At 39.7% G+C, this 21,912-nt stretch overlaps 1 protein-coding gene and 1 long non-coding RNA gene across 3 annotated transcripts; one reads left to right on the plus strand and one right to left on the minus strand.

Moving 5' to 3' along the window:
- Positions 1 to 7,969: 7,969 nt before the first annotated feature.
- Dus3 (Dihydrouridine synthase 3) lies at positions 7,970 to 12,531 on the minus strand. 2 transcript variants are annotated; one of them, XM_067764376.1, is made up of 6 exons: positions 12,404 to 12,531; positions 12,187 to 12,343; positions 11,820 to 12,129; positions 10,945 to 11,762; positions 10,740 to 10,880; positions 7,970 to 10,682 (listed from the first exon to the last, which is right to left on the minus strand). In XM_067764376.1, exons 1-6 carry the CDS (start codon positions 12,445 to 12,447, stop codon positions 10,257 to 10,259), a joined length of 1,896 nt encoding a protein of 631 aa, XP_067620477.1. In that variant the 5' UTR covers positions 12,448 to 12,531; the 3' UTR covers positions 7,970 to 10,256. The 2 variants fall into 2 exon arrangements, with proteins under 2 accessions (XP_067620477.1, XP_067620478.1); XM_067764377.1 differs by lacking the exon at positions 12,404 to 12,531 and having other exon boundaries at positions 11,820 to 12,119; positions 12,187 to 12,314.
- Positions 12,532 to 14,817: 2,286 nt separating this feature from the next.
- Positions 14,818 to 15,690, plus strand: LOC137241975 (uncharacterized). Its single transcript, XR_010950040.1, has 2 exons — positions 14,818 to 15,297; positions 15,371 to 15,690. It is a non-coding gene; the product is annotated as an uncharacterized lncRNA (long non-coding RNA).
- The last annotated feature ends 6,222 nt before the right edge of the window (positions 15,691 to 21,912 follow it).

Here is a 21,912-nt window from a genome sequence, read left to right on the forward strand (position 1 = left end):
AGTACTAAAGAGGAATTGTATCGGAAAGAATTATCGAAGTGAATTTAATTTAAAATGAAAGTAAATGAAGAGGGGCAATCCAACTTTTATATTGTTACGAATATTAGCAAAACTAAGGAGTGCTGCCAGCTCTAAGCCGATCTAAGCAGTGACGTGAATGCACATCAATAATTCAATCATTATGTATCTACATAAACGAATCAATAATTGCGTCTACACATATGTACACATTCCGACGAGCAACATTTACATACAAGGCAGCGAGAGATGAGATGTCACACACCGATGAATTTACTTATACGCTTATGTGTGTGCGGGAGACTGTAAACTACAAAACATGCATATACCTTATCTGAGTTGTCACAAGAGAGAGCAATAATTTGTGCACGTAGTTGTGGCTGGCGATTTTGTAGCCGAAACAACTAGTAACTTCTGGAAATCGAAGAGCCTAGAAGTATGCAGCGTAAACTATAAAAGCGATGCAGGCGAGTAAGAAGGAATTCAGTTTGATTTGAATTGTCAAGCAGTTACGAGTAAGACGATATCTAGCGAGCAATAGCACTATTATTTTGAAAGTCAGTTCCTTTAAGATATGAGTTTGGTTATTAAGCTATTCGTTGCACAGTTTGAGTGTTATTGTGAAGTATTTTAATAAAGGCCATTTTTCCGTTATTCAATATTGGAGTTATTTATTCAACAGTTTAGCGATACGATCCTAGCAAAAGGGCAAATAAGAGGATTTGCAAATAAAAAATCGTTACAATTGGTGTCAGAAGAGGAATTGTTGAATAAATTCTAGAGGACAACAAGGACATGGCAAAGTTAAGTGAATTGAAGATCCCGCAACTGAAGAAGGAGTTGGAGAGCCGTGGATTGAATACAAGCGGCGTTAAACTCGAACTTCAGGCACGGCTACGAGAAGCAATGGAAGCAGAAGGAATTGATGTGGAAGAGCATGTCTTTCATCTTGATGGCGAGGAGACAACAAAAATTGAAGAGAAGAACGAAACATCGCAGACGGTTACCAGTACAGACTTGAACATGATTTTAGCTGCAATATCTGCTCAAACATCGACAGTGTCATCTCAACTGGCAGAACAGCAGACGTATATGGCATCACAACTAGAATCGCAGGAGACACGCATAACATCCAAGATTGAAGCACAAGAAACGCGTATGTCAGAAATGTCGACACAGATTACATCGAAGATTGAAGCACAAGAAACGCGTATGGCAGAAATGTCGACACAGATTACATCAAAAATGGAGACACAACTGAAAGCACAAGAGGCACGCATAACAGTACAACTCGAAGCACAAGAGGCGCGTATATCATCAAAACTCGAAGCACGTATGGACGAGAAAATAACGCAGTTTGAGGAAAAAATCGAAGCCGAGGTGGATGCTTTGAGAGGTCGTATACAAGAGTTGCAATTAAACCGCCCAGCTGTTTCAGCAAGCAATACAAAGGTAAAAACATCATCCTTTGACGGTTCTGTTCCTTTCCAGGTCTTTAAGCTACAGTTTGAGAAGACCGCAGCAGTGAACAACTGGAATGCGGAAGATAAAGTTGCTGCACTATTCGTGGCATTGAAGGGGCCAGCAGCGGAAATTCTACAGACGATTCCCGAAGGAGAGCGGAACAATTATAAAGCATTGATGGCTGCTGTAGAACGACGTTATGGAAGCGAGCATAGGAAACAGATATTCCAAATTGAGTTGCAAAACCGCTACCAAAAAGCAAATGAAACATTGCAGGAGTTTGCTTCAGATATTGAAAGATTGGCTCATCTTGCAAATGCGGACGCACCCGTGGAATACACTGAAAGGGTAAAAATCCAGAGTTTCATAAATGGCATACGGGACGTGGAAACGAAGCGAGCTACATACGCAAACCCAAAGCTGACATTTTCTGAAACGGTATCACATGCATTGACTCAGGAAACGGCCTCACTATTGAGTAAACCAGCATACAAAGCTCATCGTGTAGAAGTGGAAAGACCAGATTGGGTAGACACTATTTTGGAAGCACTGAAGGGATCACAACAGAAAAATGCCGGAGTTATTAAATGTTTCAAGTGCGGCAACCCAGGTCATATTGCACGACATTGCAGCAGCGGTCCCAATAGCTCCAACAATGTGGGTGGTCGTAAACGCAGAGCAGAAGGTGATGAGCAAATATCCAAGACCACTCAATCGTTAAACTAAATCGAGTCAGCCGCAAGGGGCGACAGCTGGCTCCCGCAATTGAATGCCCCATAATCTCTATCTCGCAGATTGGAAGAAGATCGAGCAACCTTACTGTTGGAGGACATGTGGACGGAAAGGAACGGTTATTGACTGTAGATACGGGTGCATCTCATTCCATCATTCGAGCGGATTTAGTCAACAAAAAGATAAGACCATTGCTTGGAGCAAGATTACGTACAGCCACGGGAGAGGACACCCAGGTAATTGGAGAAGTAGAATGTGAAGTCGCAACTGGGAACGTCATGGTAGTACACAATTTTATAGTCGCAGAAATTGTTGATGAAATCATAATTGGAGTGGACTTCTTAATCGACCAGGGCATCAAGATCGACATGCAAAGCAAGACGATGCGATATAAAAACATGGATGTACCACTTAATTTCGGCTACGAGAGAGGCTACAGCAGTAAACGAGTGCTGGTGGAAGAGAGTCAGCAAATACCCACCAAAATCCGAAGCAGTCATCTGGGCAAAGGTTGATGGAGATTGTGGGACAAACAAATTGTGGGTTGTCGAAGCAGCAAACAAATCAGCACTAAACATACTTGTAGGAAAAACCCTGGCTATGACAAAACAAGATGGACGTATTCCGGTAAGAGTACTCAATGAGTTCAAGTCACCACTCAAACTGATTAAAGGAGCTATTTTGGGAAGATGCCAAGAGGCTGAAGTGGTTATTAACTGTGAACAGCTCCAGGAACACGTTTCAGCTAGTAATACTGATCTTTCAAATGACATCACGGCATGGATGCAGGGACTAGAGGAAGCATATCAGAGTAAGGCAAAACAACTGCTCCTAAAGTACGCGAACATATTTGACCAGGATGATTCTAAACCAGGCCGCACCAACGTTGTGAAACATCAAATTGACACTGGAGATGCGAGACCGATCCGTCAAGCTCCACGTAGTGTTCCACTGGCGAAGCGGGAAGTTGTGAGTCAAATCATTCAAGAAATGAACGACAGCGGCGTCATCGAACCATCAGCTAGTCCATGGAGCTCACCGGTAGTACTTGTAAAAAAGAAGGATGGAAAAATGAGGTTTTGCGTGGACTACCGGAAGTTGAATGACGTAACGAAAAAGGATAGCTACCCATTGCCAAGAATTGACGACACTCTGGACTCGCTATCTGGTACGAAATGGTTTTCCACGCTGGACTTGAAAAGCGGCTACTGGCAAGTGGAGGTGAAGGAGGAAGATAAAGAGAAAACAGCCTTCAGTGTCGGTGATGGTCTTTGGCAATTTACAGTGATGCCTTTTGGACTTTGTAATGCACCAGCTACTTTTGAGAGACTCATGGACCAGGTACTGAAAGGACTACATTGGAAAACATGCTTGGTGTACTTGGACAACATCATCGTATTGGGCAAGAACTTTGATGAACATCTTAAGAACTTGGAGGAAGTTTTCCAGAGAATAGCTGGCGCTAGTCTGAATTTAAGTCCCAAAAAGTGTGCGCTGTTTAAAAAGGAAGTCAATTATTTGGGTCACAAGGTAACGACAGAGGGCATCTGCACTGCGAACGAAAAAATAGAGGCTGTACAGGATTGGCCAAGACCACAGAATCTACATGAATTGAGAAGTTTTCTTGGGCTGTGCACATATTACCGCCGATTTGTACCAAATTTTTCCAGCGTAGCCCATAGCCTCCATGAGCTTACAAGAAAAACAAAGCTTTTGAATGGAAGAAGGAGCAAGAAGTGGCTTTCCAAACATTGAAGGAGCGTTTGTGCACTGCCCCAATGTTAGCATATCCGATTCCAGGAGCAACATTTATTCTAGATACAGATGCAAGTGGATATGCTATAGGAGGCGTTTTATCACAACTGGTCGATGGACAGGAGAAGGTAGTTGCATATTACAGCCGTTCGATTGGAAAACCAGAGAGGAACTACTGTGTTACGCGGAGAGAGCTGTTGGCATTGGTAGAGTGCATTAAACATTTTCACAAATACCTCTACGGCCAGCGATTCCATGTCAGGACAGATCACGCAGCATTGAAATGGCTTCTGCAGTTCCGTAATCCGGAAGGACAATTGGCACGGTGGATCGAGCGACTTCAAAGCTATGACTTTTCCATTGAGCATCGAAAAGGTAGTACCCATGGAAATGCCGATGCAATGTCACGAAGGCCATGTAGTTTGGAATGCAAGCACTGTTCAAAGGCCGAGACTAAAGAAGACATTATAGATGTCCGGCTAATGACTATAACGTGTACGGATGAATGGGACAAGGAACAACTAAGAAAGTGTCAGCTAGAAGATACAGATCTGTCACATGTTATGCAAGGGCTCGAACGAAACGAAAGACCAAGCAGAGAGGATATGTCAGCAGAGAGTCCCATTGCGAAGTCATATTGGGCACAGTGGAACAGTTTGGAATTGATATCCGGTTGCTTGCATCGAGTATGGGAGAGTGAGGATGGTCAGTGCAAGAAGAAACTTATAGTTGTTCCCAGAAAGAGGATTCCTGACGTGCTCAGCGAGTTGCACAATGGTCCAAGTGGAGGCCATCTTGGAATCACGAAGACACTCGAGAAAATTAAGCTGAGATTCTATTGGGTTGGTTGCCGTCAGTCGGTCACCGAGTGGATTGCCAATTGCGAGGTATGCAACAGAGCGAAAGGGCCCAAAACCCGAAGTCGGGGCCAGATGAAGCAGTATATTTCAGGTGCACCATTTGAAAGGATCGCCATGGATGTCGCAGGTCCATTTCCTACTAGCAACCGCGGAAACAAATACGTACTGGTGGTTATGGATTATTTCAGTAAATGGCCAGAGGTATACCCAATCCCAAACCAAGAAGCAGAAACAGTAGCAGAAGTGGTTAAAAACGAATGGGTTGCAAGGTATGGTGTACCAATGGAGTTACATTCTGACCAAGGCAGGAATTTTGAATCAGCTGTGTTCCAAGAACTGTGCAAGAAGTTGGGCATTCGAAAAACACGGACAACTGCATTGCATCCTCAGTCCGATGGTATGGTGGAACGTTTCAATAGAACATTGGAGGAGCATTTAAGGAAAGTAGTCGACAAGTACCATAAGGACTGGGATACACACATATCATTATTCTTGATGGCCTACCGATCGGCAGTACATGACACAACGGGCCAAACTCCCGCAAAGGTAATTTTTGGCAATGACCTTCGACTGCCAGCTGATTTGAAGTATGGGATAGATGCCGATGCGGAGAGGAATGTCAAGAAATCCACTCATGTCTTAGAAGAAGAGCTGATAGAGATATACGATCTGGTAAGGCAACGAGCAAAGATTATGAGTGACAAGATGAAAGCGAGGTACGATAAAGCAATTAATTCGGAAGGGTTTCAGGAAGGAGATTTGGTGCTGCTATACAACCCACAACGAAAAAAAGGTTTGTCCCCGAAATTGCAGTGTAACTGGGAAGGCCCATACAAAGTTGTAAAACGGATCAACGATGTAGTGTACCGCATACAAACCACTACCAAACCACGAACCAAAATGAAAGTGGTTCATTTGGAGAGATTAGCAGCGTTTAGATCGAGAGATTTGTCTGATCGGGACGATCAGACTTAGGTGGAGGGCAGTGTTACGAATATTAGCAAAACTAAGGAGTGCTGCCAGCTCTAAGCCGATCTAAGCAGTGACGTGAATGCACATCAATAATTCAATCATTATGTATCTACATAAACGAATCAATAATTGCGTCTACACATATGTACACATTCCGACGAGCAACATTTACATACAAGGCAGCGAGAGATGAGATGTCACACACCGATGAATTTACTTATACGCTTATGTGTGTGCGGGAGACTGTAAACTACAAAACATGCATATACCTTATCTGAGTTGTCACAAGAGAGAGCAATAATTTGTGCACGTAGTTGTGGCTGGCGATTTTGTAGCCGAAACAACTAGTAACTTCTGGAAATCGAAGAGCCTAGAAGTATGCAGCGTAAACTATAAAAGCGATGCAGGCGAGTAAGAAGGAATTCAGTTTGATTTGAATTGTCAAGCAGTTACGAGTAAGACGATATCTAGCGAGCAATAGCACTATTATTTTGAAAGTCAGTTCCTTTAAGATATGAGTTTGGTTATTAAGCTATTCGTTGCACAGTTTGAGTGTTATTGTGAAGTATTTTAATAAAGGCCATTTTTCCGTTATTCAATATTGGAGTTATTTATTCAACAGTTTAGCGATACGATCCTAGCAAAAGGGCAAATAAGAGGATTTGCAAATAAAAAATCGTTACAATATTTTATACTACGAATATTCTTATGTTATTTAGCATTTGCGTGAATAAAGAAACTAATATTTCTCTATACATACTTTAGTATGTATACATAAAACCAGTGCGCTGTTGCATTTTATCAGAGTTGCCAAAGTAAAATTTTATTATTAGTTATTTGCATGCAATATTTTACTTTTGGCAACTGTTCGATCGTCATCGTGTCGTGATCACTGTCGTTAAAAAACGAGCAATGATCGGCTGATGGTGGTCCACAAACGCATTGCAAAGGAGTATTGTTAGAGTCATAGTGTACCTATACAAGTGTGTTCACTAAGCGATAAACGTCAAAACTACAAATAGCCTCGCTCACCTGATGGAAATCTCAGGTCTAGAGTCGCATTTTTGGTCTCAACGACAACATTTTTGACTACCAATCGTATCGACTTTTTCAATTTTTCAATCATTCGGCGCACTCGGTAATGGTATCCATATTGAATTCGCTGTCATTCCGAATCCAGCGAGTGCCTGTCAGAATGCTTGACAGATAAGTCAACACACTTGTACTTGTACACTATGGTTAGAGTACTCCAACATGAAGAAAATGGAACACGTAATCCAACAATTTTTGCAGGGATATTAAACACTGTTTTCAGCTAAAATAAGCATAGGCAGGGTATCCGCATGAAAAAAGGTATTGATTGGCGCTATGAAGAAATTTTTTAGAAATTTTAAAAGTACACCCTGTTCATGACAACCGTGGTTACTTGACTCCACGTATAAAAAATGGTAATTTTTTACTTGACAAAAACTCTTACAATAGCACAAAAATTGTCAAAGGAGTACCTGAAAACGCGTTTTGATCATAATCGGGCGGCGGATAATTATAATTCAATTCTATTTAAAAGTTATTAACAAACGTTTTGTAAAAATTCGCTGTTTTTTATCAGCCGTCAATTTAAAATTGAGTACAGAATCTTTTAATTGAACATGAACATACTTGTTTAAAGAAAATTTACTTAGTTTCGTTCTTATTTAAATCTCGCAACATAAACTACTTAGATTCGGGCTCCTTAAAGCAAAGGAAGCAACAAGGCTATCCACTCATACACTCGTATTCATTTTGAATAGTTTTTATAGTTTGTAGGAATGTTTTAAAGAAAAGTTGTTTGCATTAAGACAAATGTGACGGCCAAAATGATGCATACCTTAAATGTTAGGTGGCCCTAACCGTTAAAGCCGTTTAATTTAATAGACCCGAAACCGAATAGGGATATCTCTAACCTCCATACTAATAAGTATGCAGGACATTCAATGATAATCAGGTTAAATCAAATTTAGGTTTGTCTTCGCAAAGTCAGCATAAACGAAGGGAGTTTAGTATAGTTTTCCATAGGAAAGAAGTGACCTAGAATATTGTCATAGTGCATGGACCTGCAAAGTGTAAGTCCCTTTTACAAAAGCAAATTGAACTCAAGTTGATCATGACATAGACTAAGAGGGAGTAGTTCGGCAGCGCCCGTACCAAGCAGTTCTTAAAATTTTTTGACATGTATTAAAAATCGACGCCTGTGGTAAATACTTCCTTCTATTGAATATTTATTTCTAAATTTAATTCCAAAATCAGTATAGGATGCTACTTTTTCCTCAAAAGATACTAAAATATCAATGGTAAATACTTCCTTCTATTGAATATTTATTTCTAAATTTAATTCCAAAATCAGTATAGGATGCTACTTTTTCCTCAAAAGATACTAAAATATCAAAACTCACAAATATCTAAGAATGTGGAATAGTCTTAATTAAAGATTTCGCATATGTGGAGCCAAGTATCTAACCATCGTACATTTTAAAATTGTGTAATTTTCGTCACAAACATATTAATACGCATTCTAGGTATAATAAATTAGCTCCTGACGTATATTTCCTTGTCGGTGAAGCCTTTTTTCACTCAATTTAAACCCTATTTTAAAAAATTAAAATCGCGCTCATGTCATTTTAAATTTAAAATACTTTTTTAGAGATAAAATAGTATTTAAGTGGACTATAACAGACTTAAAATGATATTTAATTTAGAACCATGTTTAAACCAATAAAACTATTTTATTTCAACTATGATTAAGGGCCATAGATTTTACGCATAACCGGGTTGAGATGTTGAATATAAGCATATGCAGTAAACCTCTATATAACGAATTAAGAGATAATAAAAACGCTTCGTTATATTTATAGTATTGTGACGAATATTAGCACCACTAGTAAATCAGGCATGCTTAACCAACGAACCGATATCATTTCGTTACGATAATTAACGTTAATATACGAAACAAAGTCATTTCGTTTCGTTTATTAACGTTAAGAACGTCAAATTAACCAAATGATTTTGTTTCGTTGTCTGCCATATCCAAACGAAATCAAATCGTTTATGTTGATTATTAATTTCAAACTATGCTGGCAAAGCTGATTGATGGCGGAGTCATTAAAGGTGAAAGCATTAGCCAAGCTGATTGCAACTTTTCTCATGCATACAATTTATCTTGATAATTTCTTTATCGATAATATTTCGAAGTGTTTCAAAGGAAACGGTGGAAATTTTTTGATAAACGATTAGCTTAACGTTAAGGTGCATCCCTGTAGTAAATAATCACAACAACAAATACAGTAAGCAGCCAAACTTATGTACATGCACACACATAACCAGCAGCCCGAAGTGAAGAGATATCACACACTCACACACATGTAGTCACCAGCTAAAGTTGTTACTTGCACATACACATATAGCTCAATTCCCAAGCAGGAGACACACCAGTTCTAGAAGGTACAACGTCTAGATCTTAGTTGAAATGTGCGGACGAGGCAACAGAGAGTATAAAAGCAGCGCAAGCTGAGGAATAACTAATCAGTTTTGATTTAAACACGCTCTTGGTTGTGAAGGTTAATTCTGAAGTACTACTCCCAATGTAATCTAAATACAGAGCAGTTTGCAATACTGAATATTGGAGTGATTTATTCAACAGTTTAGCGATTCGAACGTTAGCAGAAGATGTATAATAACCAGGATTTCCCTGAATTCGTTACAGTATGTTATATAATGAAAAGTGCCAGTTTTTAAGAAAGCGGATTATGTCGGCACTTGTCGACACTGCGATGTATTCGTTTCAGTCCACATTTAGTAACATATGGATGTGTTAATGCGCCTCAATCTAAATGTATGTATGTATGTGGTACAAGCGATAACCATTTTGTTTTTAATCATTTTAATACCAGGGATTAGTCTCTCGGCCAGGAACTTCATCCATACTTGTAATTGCACTAATAATAGCAATAAATTAAATATTGTCTAAAATTCCAATATTGCTAATATTTAGAAGTGCCAGTTTCTCTTTCCAAACTATATATTTCCAGTAAAACCTTTTGTCACTTTTTACAGGTGTTATATTACTTACGAGCGATGGAAAAACAACCAGCTGGCCTTCTGATGATGTTTTTTTTATTAAAAATTGGCGGCAAGTGCGGAAACTCAACGCCTTCAAAAAGTTGGTGGTTATGGCTTATGACGACATATGTTCTAAAGCTTAATATACACAAAACCTTCTAGGTACACCTATAACCTGCATATTTGTAGAAGATATGCAACAATGCGGAATTTTCATTCGACTGAACTCAGTCATATGAAATTTTTTTCATTAAAGCAATGCGTTATATCAAAGTTTTACTGTAGATATATAGTCATGTTTTCACTTAATACTACTATTATGCTAGTTGTTGTTATTATTATTATATATTATACATTAGGCTAGTAGGCATTTGCCTTATGCTTTGGCACAAATTTAAATTCATCAGGCACTGGTCCTAGCAGCATCTCACTCAAACGTACCCAATCTTCAGAATTTGGCGAACTCATCAACGTCTCCATTTCGTCACGCCCACGAAACTTCTTCGGACGCTGGTTTATTTGCTGTGGTGGATATGCTAATAGCTCATATGGTATATAACGATAAAGGAATGATTGCCATTCAAGTAAAAAACGACGCGTATTTTCAACACCCTTTGTATCAGTGCCCCAATGTTCCAAACCATAATTAACATACGTACGTAAAATTTCGAAACGTTCCGTCGAAGTGGGATTCCAAGGTTTTTGTTCTTTAATCTCCTTAAAAATCCAAGGTTTTATAAGAGCGCCACGACCGATCATTACAGATGACACATGAGGTGCAATTTTCTAAACATTACAGCTGTCGGTCAATTTATATTAATAAAAATTCAACTTCATACTTACTCTCTTTTCATTATAGTCTTCGAAATTCAAAATATCACCGTTACCAATAACTGGTATATGCTGAACTTTAGCTGCACACTCTTCTATATACTGCCAATTTGCATTCTTAGTATAACGTTGCTCACGTGAACGTCCATGCAACTAAATGTATTAAAAAATATATTGATATATAATCTTAACCCACCTTCTCAGTTTTATAACTTACAGTCACTGCTGCTGCACCCCACTCTTCAACTAAAGGCATCAAATCGTGTGCTATACTTTTGTCAGCATATATGCCAGTGCGCATCTTTACAGTGAATGGTATTTGTGATGACATTGTCGAACATGAACGCACAACGGTTTCTAAAATATTAGTACGTCGCATAAGCGCACAACCACCACCATGATTATATATCAACTCTATAGGGCAACCAATATTTAGATCTATATATTCGATCTTTGTTGTCTCTTGTAATAATTGAGCTGCTTGCGCTATTATATTAGGGTTATTGCCGCATAATTGTACACCAAATACATCCTCACTAATGTGTCGTTTGGTCAGAGCCCACTCCTGTGTTAAACCTTTAACAATTGGTGCAGCGCATGCCATTTCACCACAAGTGATATCTGCACCAAATTCTTTGCATATACGGCGGAAAGGCAAATTCCCTACTGTTGTTAGCGGAGAGAGTATAAGTTTATTCACAAAGTCAACAGGCGTTTTATTCATAGCAATATCACGTCCGCTTGTTTCGTTATCATCAACAGCTGCGCCGATTGGTGTTTTTCCAGTGTTGGATGGCTCTTTGGCCACAGAGACACCCTTATCGGCGGCAGTATCCATGTCTGAGGATGCTCGTGGCGTGTTTGTAGTTTTTATGCTGGTATCTTCCACCACACATTCTTCGGTATGGTTATGGCTATTATCTTTAATATTCGGCAATTTTTTTTTCTTTTCGTCACGCAAATTATCTGCTTGAGCAACTAATAATTTGCTCCGGGTAAAATCATATTCACGTTTGCGCAAAGAGAACTGTAGTGCTAAAGTGAATAAATTTATTTCAAATAATTTATTTTCCAAATTAAGCTTTTTCTTACCCGAAGTAATACCATTTAAAATCGTGGGCTCCTTTTTTTCATCATAATCATCAGATATTATATTTAGTCCAAATTCATCCATATGCGCATGTGAAAAGCGACATGTAACGCCTCGTTTACAATATCCAGTGGCATCAAATACGGGACATTTATCACCTATATCATCGGGCTTAGACGTCATAAACACACCCATATCGTGTAAAAATCGACAATTTTCATACATGCAAGGCTCAATCATTGGCGGCAAATGCCCGTTGAACAATGACTTACACAAATTTTGAGTGCTGTCTGTTTTGAATACTGGGCGATTCTTATTTGGAATTAATTATTTAATGCCGTATGAACACATTCTGAATCTTATACATACTTTATTCTGTCCCCGCTTTCTCTGTTTCTTACTAAGCTGCTGCTCCTTCTGTGCATTTCCATCCTCTAAAGCATTGTCCTCTGCTAGTTTTCTTTTAGTTCCCAACTCCGTATTCTCTACCTGTGCCGCTTTATCTCTTACGTCTGGCAGCAGATACCTTTCAACGAAGAATTTGTGTTATATTGTAATTATAATACACTATACGACAATTGCTTACTCTTCTTTGATATAACAAATCCCAGGCTCTCTTTGTTTATCCATTTTATGTAATTTCCAAAATATTTTCAAATGTTGCAGAAGAATATGTAGAGATATGCGACATACACGTGTGTTGTGGAGCAGCTGATTAAAGGCCGAGCCACATTGAAGTTTTTCATATAGATGCTTTCAATCGTACGCGTTCCGGTAAAAGCCCCGTAAAGCGGCAATTACCCACCGACGTGTGCCGTACGTACGGACGTTTGTCGTACGAAACACATTTGGCCGAACCCTCAAGCCCGTAGGAATCAATGTGTGCGTCTGTGTACATGTACATAACATATTTGTGTGTGTATTGTTTACAGATAAGCACTGTTGCCATTGACCATTTTGCATGCATGCTTATGGAAACATCAACTTTTTCCAATTAAATTTTTGATGTTGTAAAAGGCTGGAATTAATATTAAATAAATATAAATAGATTACATATTTATAATCTGCACTTTTACATAATTATTTCGAAATATTTTCACAATTTTTCAAACTTTAATTAGTTGTTTTTGCATAAAACTGCAAACGGTCAAAAATTAGCGCACAAAAGTTTACTAGGCAACTCTGTCTAGTGAGAGAGCGATCAGCTGACACGTTCTTACGGAAAAAATCAAAATTGTTTTGATTTCTACGTTCCGGGCTACGTACGTACGGGCGTTGCACGTCGGTGAGTTTTCGTTTACATTGCACACTCATAAGATAGGTCGTGTCAGCTGACACGTTTTTGGTATGTACGTTCGTGGGTAACTACCGCATAACATAAGCAGTTTTTCATATAGATACGTTTGACTCAACCTTTAGTATTATTAGCAGATTGCACGTGTTTTTATGGAGAACGGTAGATTGATCGACCCTGGTGCCATTTGATACGAAAAAGTAGCCAACAAATTAAATTGGGAATGATATTGTGGAACCAACGCCTCTAAAACCCCTCTTCTTTGGTCTTCCCCTGTTAAAACAGTAATGTGGCAGTTACCCACCGACGTGTGCCGTACGTAAGTTTGACCGAACTCTCAAGCACGTAGGAATCAATGTGTGCGTCTGTGTACATGTACATAACATATTTGTGTGTGTATTGTTTACAGATAAGCACTGTTGCCATTGACCATTTTGCATGCATGCTTATGGAAACATCAACTTTTTTCAATTTAATTTTTGATATTGTAAAAGGCCTGAATACATATTAAATAAGTATAAATAGATAAAATATTTATAATCAGACCTTTAACATAATTATTTCGAGTTATTTTCACAATTTTTCAAACTTTAATTAGGCGTTTTTGCATAAAATTGCAAACGGTCAAAAATTAGCGTACAAAAGTTTACTAGGCAACTCTGTGTAGTTAGAGAGCGATCTGCTGACACGTTCTTACGGAAAAAATCAAAATTGTTTTGATTTCTACGTTCCGGGCTACGTACGTACGGGCGTTGCACGTCGGTGAGTTTTCGTTTACATTGCACACTCATAAGATAGGTCGTGTCAGCTGACACGTTTTTTCTACGTACGTTCGTGGGTAACTGCCGCATAAGTTTTCTTGGACTCCCGTTAGAGGCTATTGATGACAATTTGTGATCGGTCGAACTTATTGTGCGTTTTCACATTGATCGACACCGACACGACACCGGCACGAAACCGACACCCACACGATTTCTTCAAAGTACTTAAGCGCCAAATACACGACACGAACATTTCCGCGAACATTCCCGTTATGTCATGTTTCTGCGACCTTTTCTGTCGTGTATGGTGGTGTTTGCCAGTTCCCGCAAATGTTCGCCAAAAATCAAAATATTTTCATTTTTGGCGAACATTTGCGCGAACTGTTCGTGCGTGTATGGCGAAATAGCTCATAATCGTAGTAATTTCTGAACGGAACAGACGTGCGCGGAAAAGCAAAATGGACAATAAAAAATTTCTGAGTGAATTTATTGAAATGTATAAATCTTTGCCATCATTGTGGCAAGTAAAAAGCAAAGATTATTGTAATAGAATTAAAAAGAATAATGATTATGCGACTTTAATAGAAAAATTAAAAGAAGTAGATCCTGATGCCACAAAGGATACAGTTATAAAAAAAATAAGTAGTTTGCGGGCGCGATACCGGCGTTTCGTTATGAGTAGCAAAATTTTTTGTAAAAGTTGGTCAAATGTTTCCTTGCTCATACGAACGTAATTTTTAAAAACATTTTGTGACGTGAATTCCAGTTCTTTAATAAGCTCACTTTGTCCAAGAACTGCTCATTTTTTAAACCATTCTTTGCACCAAATTCTTTTTTTGCGATCTTCTTTCTTTTTTTTACTCTTAATTGCCACAGCAATATTGCTGCAGCACAATTGTTGTCCGTATTCATCGCTGTCTGAAAGAGAACTAGTGATGGCTCGATATTTCGCTATTGGTGATTGCATCGCCGCTATTGACAAATCGCTAATAGCTATAGCTATTGCAATCCAAATATATCAGTGATTGGCTATTTTCCTTCATTCGATTCTTTTGAATGACAATCACCTCTGGCAGAATATCGCCAATAGCGATTATAGCGATTATAGCGATTGGCGATTTTCCTTCAGCATGGAATTCTAATACTAATAGCAGCGATGCAATCATTGATAGTGAGATATCGTTCATCATTGCTCATCTGTGTGCTTTACTTTCCGAAACAGCGAACGGAACAAAGCAAACTTGTGCAACAACTAGAACGACGACATTGTGAATTCGGCTAGAAAAGCAGCCACGTGGTTTGGGTAATTTTTACAAACAAGCGAAAGATCGAACTCAAAAATAATCAACGCAAAGATCAAAGAGACCGCAAGGCACAACTCATTCAAGAGCAATTATCGAAGTGCAGAGGTATATAGAAGAAACTGTAATTGCAAAGCTGATCCTTTTTTATGGTGGCAGAAAAAACAATTACAAGTATTCCAATCTATCTCCTATAGCTCGCGAAAAGTTGGGGTGTTTAGGAACATCGGTTCCCTGTGAAAGACTTTTTTCTCAAGCCGGCCTTATTTTAAGCGAGAGAAGAATGCGCTTAGATTATGAAAAGGCTAAAATGCTTATCTTTTTAAACGCCAATCATAAAATATAAAATTCGTTATATTTTGAATTTATATTTAAGTATTTATAATAAAATAATTAATATTTCTCAAAATATTAAACAAGCAATATAAGTTAATTTTAAAACTTTAATTTCATGAAATGTATAAAAGAAATATATATCACTCGTCTTATTGTAAACAGATTAACTCAAAATTTAAGGTTTTTGGGAGAATGCAATTCAAGATTTGTCATATGGTTTATATATGGTTGAATTCTCCGGCTAATTTCTAGGGCACTGCAGTGGGTGGCTAATTTTCTGCTAAAGAATATTTTTGTAATAGTTTGAAGAATTTGCTATATTTTTCCTCTGTATTTTTCATTAAAAATTGATTCACTTTACTGTACAAATTTATGCAGCCAAATACAACTTTCAGAATAAATTCATACGGAGTATTTCTAAATACATCGGTGTAGTATAATATAGTAAATAAATCATGTTTTTATGGTGTTATATATACAGATTTATTTCGGGTTGATTCATCTTACATTTAAAAATCAAAGCATTTTCAATTAACAAAATTTATAAAACAAAGATGCATATACATTTATTTCAGCTAGTTTCATCTCATTGAGTGTAATACGAGTCTGAACATATTGTCGTCAGCCAGTTAATAATATATCTTAACATCTCAGAAAATTAGAATTTCACATTACATTAGTTTACAATTAAAGGTACATACTTTTTTCTTTTTATTCCAATTTTGGTTCATATATTCTAATAAAATTTAATTTAGTATAAATTAATGTATAACATTCAATCTACTCTGGTAAAAAGACTTAAACATTCATTTCTTATATACAAGTATACAAATAATTGCAGATTCGCTTATTAAAGATAAATTAAAGCGATCGCCATAGCTGTAAAAAATAGCCATACCTATATTCACTGATAGCTCAAAATCGCTCTTCTGTATGGAATCGCTTGTTGAAATAAAGCGATCGCTATAGCTATAAAAAATAGCCGATATTCAAAAATAGCCATATCTATTTTCACTGATAGCTCAAAATCGCCATATCGTCCATCACTAAAGAGAACTAATGTTCGGCCAAAAGTTCGTATGGTGTATGGCCAAAGCTGCGAACAAGATGGCGGAATGTTCGCGGAAATGTTCGTGTCGTGTATTTGGCGCATTACACATTATAAACGACACGATACCGACAGGCAATGGTTGATTGTCGCACGAAGAAATATGACAATGTAACAAATAACAGCTTGTCGACGACGACACGAGTGGAATACTTGCTTCCCGCCGACAACGGCATAAAGCTGTCGTGTCGGCAAGTGTGAAAGTGTGCCCATATAATTATATGAATTTGTGTTCCCACTGTTGTCGTTGTTGTTGTTGTTGTAGCAATGCTCGCCCCACCTAATAGCCGCGACCGATCACAAATTGTCATCAATGTCCTCTAACGGGAGTCCAAGGAAACTTGCCGTTTCAACAGGGGTGGACCATAAGGAAAGGGGTGTTCGAGGCGTTGGTTCCACATTACAATTAAAGAGATGGTTGGTGTCATGTGGGGACATATTGCAAGCGGGGAATACATTTTGTATGTCGGGGTTGATTCTGGATAGGTAAGAGTTTAACCTGTTACAGTATCCAGAACGAAGTTGAGCAAGAGTGACACGCGTTTCCCTGGGGAGTATGCGTTCCTCTTCCGCGAGTTTTGGATACTTTTCTTTAAGTACTGGATTCACCGGGCAATTCCCGGTATAACGGTCCGACGCCTGTTTATGGAGTTCACCAAGGACCTGCTTGTGTTTTTTCGCTTCATACGGCTGGGTTCTCAGGTGCCGTATTTCCTCAAAATGCTTACGGATATGACTCCTTAAGCCCCTAGGCGGTGCTGGTTCATCAATCAGATGTCTGCTGGGATGCCCAGGTTTCTGGGTATTCAACAGGAACTGTTTGGTCAGCATCTCATTTCTCTCCCTGATGGGGAGTATTCTCGCCTCATTATGCAGATGGTGTTCTGGGGACATAAGAAGACAGCCCGTGGCGATTCTGAGAGAAGTATTTTGGCAGGCCTGTAGTTTCTTCCAGTGGGTAATTTTTAGGCTTGGCGACCATATGGGTGACGCGTAGCACGTAATCGGCTGGTTAATTGATTTGTATGTAGTCATGAGCGTATCTTTATCTTTTCCTCAAGTACTGCCAGCGGGGGATATGCTATGGCTCTGAATTCTCGGAACAATTGCGGCTCCGTGCTCATCAAAATGTAGATCCTGATCAAACGTCACACCCAAGATTTTGGGGGGTAGGATAGTCGGTAGCGTAGTGCCATCGACGTGGATGTTCAAAATGGTCGACATTTGGGACGTCCATGTTGTAAATAAGGTCGCGGAAGATTTATTCGGTGATAATGCTAGGTTTCGCGAGGCGAAAAAACTGGAGAGATCAGGGAGGTAGCCGTTTATTTTATTGCATAGCGCATCGATCTTTGGGCCTGGGCCTGTGGCCATTATTGTGCAGTCATCGGCGTAGGAAACGATTGTGACTCCTTCCGGTGGTGAAGGTAGCTTAGATATGTAGAAATTAAACAAAAGTGGGGATAGGACACCACCCTGTGGCACCCCTTGTTTAATTCTCCTTGGTTTTGATGTTTCGTTTCTAAATTGCACCGATGCCTGCCGACCACCCAGATAATTTGCGGTCCACCTTTTAAGACATGGGGGAAGGGTAGACCCTTCCAGGTCTTGCAGTAACGAGCCATGGTTGACCGTATCAAAAGCTTTTGATAGATCTAGCGCTACGAGTACTGTTCTATGGTGGGGGTATTGATTTAAACCGCAATTTATCTGGGTGCTAATGGCATTTAGCGCGGTGGTAGTGCTATGGAGTTTTCTGAAGCCATGCTGATGAGGAGCTAGCTGCAAATTTGCTTGGAAATAAGGGAGCAAAATGGCTTCCAGCGTCTTTGCCACTGGCGATAGCAGAGATGTCGGACGATACGACTCACCTATGTTAGCTGGTTTCCCAGGTTTTAGTAGCGGGACCACCTTGGCCATTTTCCATTTCTCAGGTATGACAAAGGTGGAAAGAGACAGGTTGAAGACATGCGCTAAATATTTGAAACCCTCTTTCCCTAGGCTTTTAACCATCGGCATGGCTATGCCGTCTGGGCCCACTGCTTTGGATGGTTTAGCACGACCAATGCCGTCCTCAACTTGTTTAGCGGTGATGGTGATTGGTGACGCGCTGAATTTGTGTTTATGTGCGTGTCTATTGGCTCTCCGTTTATCTTTGTCGACCGTAGGATGCATTATATATTGTCGGCAGAAAGCGCTCGCGCATTTTTTCGCGTCCGACGGCACTTTGTCGCCAAAGGCGATGGAAACTTTGTCTTTGTGCTTAGGCGGATTCGATAGGGACTTTACGGTGGACCAAAGTTTACCCACACCGGTAGAGAGGTTACAACCTCTTAGGTGTTCCTCCCATTTCGCCCGCTTGTGTTCGTCCACAAGCAATCTGATGCGTTGGTTTATATCCCTTATTTGGGGGTCGCCTGGATCAAGCTGTCTTATAAGGTCACGTTCTCTCGCTAAGTTTGCAGCATCCGCCTGGAAGTGGGGCCGGATTTCGGGAATTCTCCCGGCGGGAATGAAACGTGCCGAGGCGGATTCAATGACTTTACGGAAGGCACGCTCCCCTTGGCGGGCATCAGTCGGGATAGGGAGGGCAGCAAAGCGGTTGTCTGTAAAAGATTTATATTCTTCCCACTTTCCTTTTTTGAAGTTTATGAAAGTGCGTTTTTCGGTGACGATGAAGTCGGCGGTACGCTCGAGCGAAATAAGTATGGGCAGGTGGTCTGATGCCAATGTTACCATCGGCTGCCAGTTGACGTAGTTTACGAGTTCTGCGCTCACGATTGAGATATCTGGCGAGCTGTGACAGCTTCCTACCATACGTGTGGGGGCGTCTCCGTTTATTGTGCAGAACGTCGTTTCTTCTATTTGATCCGCCAACATCTCACCCCTACTGTCCGCCCGCAAGTTTGAATGCCATAGATCATGATGGCCATTGAAATCGCCTAAGATAATGCGATTGTTGCCAGTGAGTAAGGCCCTGATATTAGGGCGGTATCCACTGGGGCAACAAGTGGCAGGAGGTATGTAGATGTTGATGATTTCTAGGTTTGCATCGCCTGACCGGACAGATAGGCCTTGACGTTCTAAGACATTGTCCCTGCGGTCGATGCCGGGATCAAATATATAATATTGCACAGAGTGGTGTATGATAAACGCGAGGCCGCCTCCATTTCCGCTCTCGCGGTCTTTCCTGCGGACATTATACCCAGAGCAGGTCTGCAATGCAGATCTTGCTGTGAGTTTAGTCTCTTGAATCGCAGCAATGCGGATGTGCCGCTTCATGAAATCGACTATTTCCGTAATCTTCCCAGTTAGTCCATTACAGTTTAACTGCAGAATTCTGAAGTGCATAAGGGGAGACGCCGCCACTCTGGGGGTAAGTGACGGGTGACTACGCCTGGGTTGTGGAAGGCCAGGACGCAATTGCTGTTGTGGCCCTGGGACTGGGCGTCCTTGGGCAAGCATTGGGGTACCCGGAAGAAGGAAGAATTTGTCATTTGCTTTGGCTAAGGATGCTGGCACATTTTGCAAGTAAAATTATTTTGGTAATAGTCTAGTTGAGGGGTTGACTGCTAATACGCTACCAAAAATATCGGGAGAGGTGTCAAACGACGCGTCTTGACATCAGTATTAATAATCCAAAGGCGGAAAATGAAAATTTTAACGCGTTCAAAAGATATTAACGAAAAACCGAAAAAAGACCCGCGGGTACCTCCGGAACCGGGGGTCGGATCCATAGTATTTTTGCGCAGAACACATTTCTGCGTTGGCGGCCTTCGGCCGCGCTTATAAAAAATAACCCTGGGCTACGCCATGCCAAGTCCGGGTGTGTGGTAAAACCGTGGCTACCGCCACGGTGATACACAATTTTTTTGGTGGGTACAAACACAACAACAACCACATGGAAATCGCCAACTTCAACTGCAAATATCTCCCGACAGAGATAAAATTTTTCTTTTCCGCCTTCGGATTATTCTCGAGATTAATACGCGTCTTTTGACACCTCACTCGATATTTTTGGTAGCGTATTAGCAGTCGACCCCTCAACTAGATTATTACCATTATTTTTCCCACTCGTTGGTAACTTTTCTAACATTTTTAAAAATTAGTAACTATAATATAACAAATGAGTACGGCACGAAATATGCTAGCAAGTATTTTTTGTTGTATAGGAGTAGTGATATTTCGCTATCGGTGATTGCATCGCCGTAAATGAAAAATCGCTAATAGCGATAGCTATTGCTATCCAAATATATCAGTATCATGAAATTCTATAAGCCCCGACACATAAGCACTTTTTCATATATATGAGTTTAACACAAGCTTATGCATTATGAGTAGATTGCACGCATTTTTATGGAGAACGGTAGAATGAGCGACATTGGCGCCATCTGATATTGAAAAGTAGCCATCTCCCAAATTTTGTTACAAGCAAAGCATAAGAAGAAGAATGTGACATTTGTTTTAGTTAAGGGTGTTGACACACTTTGCAAGTGAAATTATTTTTCCCACTGTTTGGTAAATTTTCTAACATTTTTCGCAGGTAAAAACTGTAATATAACAAATGAATACGACACAAAATATGTTAGCAAGTATTTTTGTTGTAAGGGGATAATGTTTATACCAGTGCTTCACGAAATTTTGTATGTGAATGGGCAAGGCGTAATAAACTTCAATTGGCACGTCTGAAGTTCCTTCATATTTAAAAACGCAACATCTTGGTTGATTGTGGCGATGTTATTGGAATGCATAAGCTTGTGTTAAACGCATCTATATGAAAAATGTTATTGTGGCACCGCCTTAAAACTAATAGTGATAGCGGCCGAGAGCGATCGTTCATCGCTACTAGCTATACAAATATATCGCTGTATCGTCCATCACTAATGAGGAGAATGTTTCCCTGCAAAAATTCTTGGATTACGTGTTCCATTTTCTTCAAGTTGGAGTACTCTAACAATACTCCTTTGCAATGCGTTTACGGAACACCATCAGCCGACAACCGTGATCACGACACGATGACGATCGAACAGAGTTGCCAAAAGTAAAATATTGCATACAAATAACTGATAATAAAATTTTACTATGGCAACTCTGATAAAATGTAACCGCGCACTGGTTTTATGTATACATACCATAGTATAGAGAAATATTAGTTTCTTTATTCGCGCAAATGCTAAATAACATAAGAATATTCGTAGTAAAAAATATAAAAGTTATATTGCCCCTCTTCATTTACTTTCATATTAAATTAAATTCACTCCGATAATTCTTTCCGACACAATTCCTCTTTAGTAC

The sequence above is a fragment of the Eurosta solidaginis genome, chromosome 2, assembly GCF_040869045.1.
Source record: "Eurosta solidaginis isolate ZX-2024a chromosome 2, ASM4086904v1, whole genome shotgun sequence".
Lineage (NCBI taxonomy): Eukaryota > Metazoa > Arthropoda > Insecta > Diptera > Tephritidae > Eurosta > Eurosta solidaginis.

What these genes read in the sequence shown, in the direction of transcription:
- Dus3 (XM_067764376.1), bottom strand. Translation starts at nt 12,447, where the DNA reads ATGGATAAACAAAGAGAGCCTGGGATTTGTTATATCAAAGAAGA. An exon ending in GGGGTGCAGCAGCAGTGACT is followed by an intron (nt 10,881 to 10,944) that starts GTAAGTTATAAA and finishes TAATACATTTAG; the next exon opens with TTGCATGGACGTTCACGTGA. An exon ending in AAGACTATAATGAAAAGAGA is followed by an intron (nt 10,683 to 10,739) that starts GTAAGTATGAAG and finishes TGTAATGTTTAG; the next exon opens with AAAATTGCACCTCATGTGTC.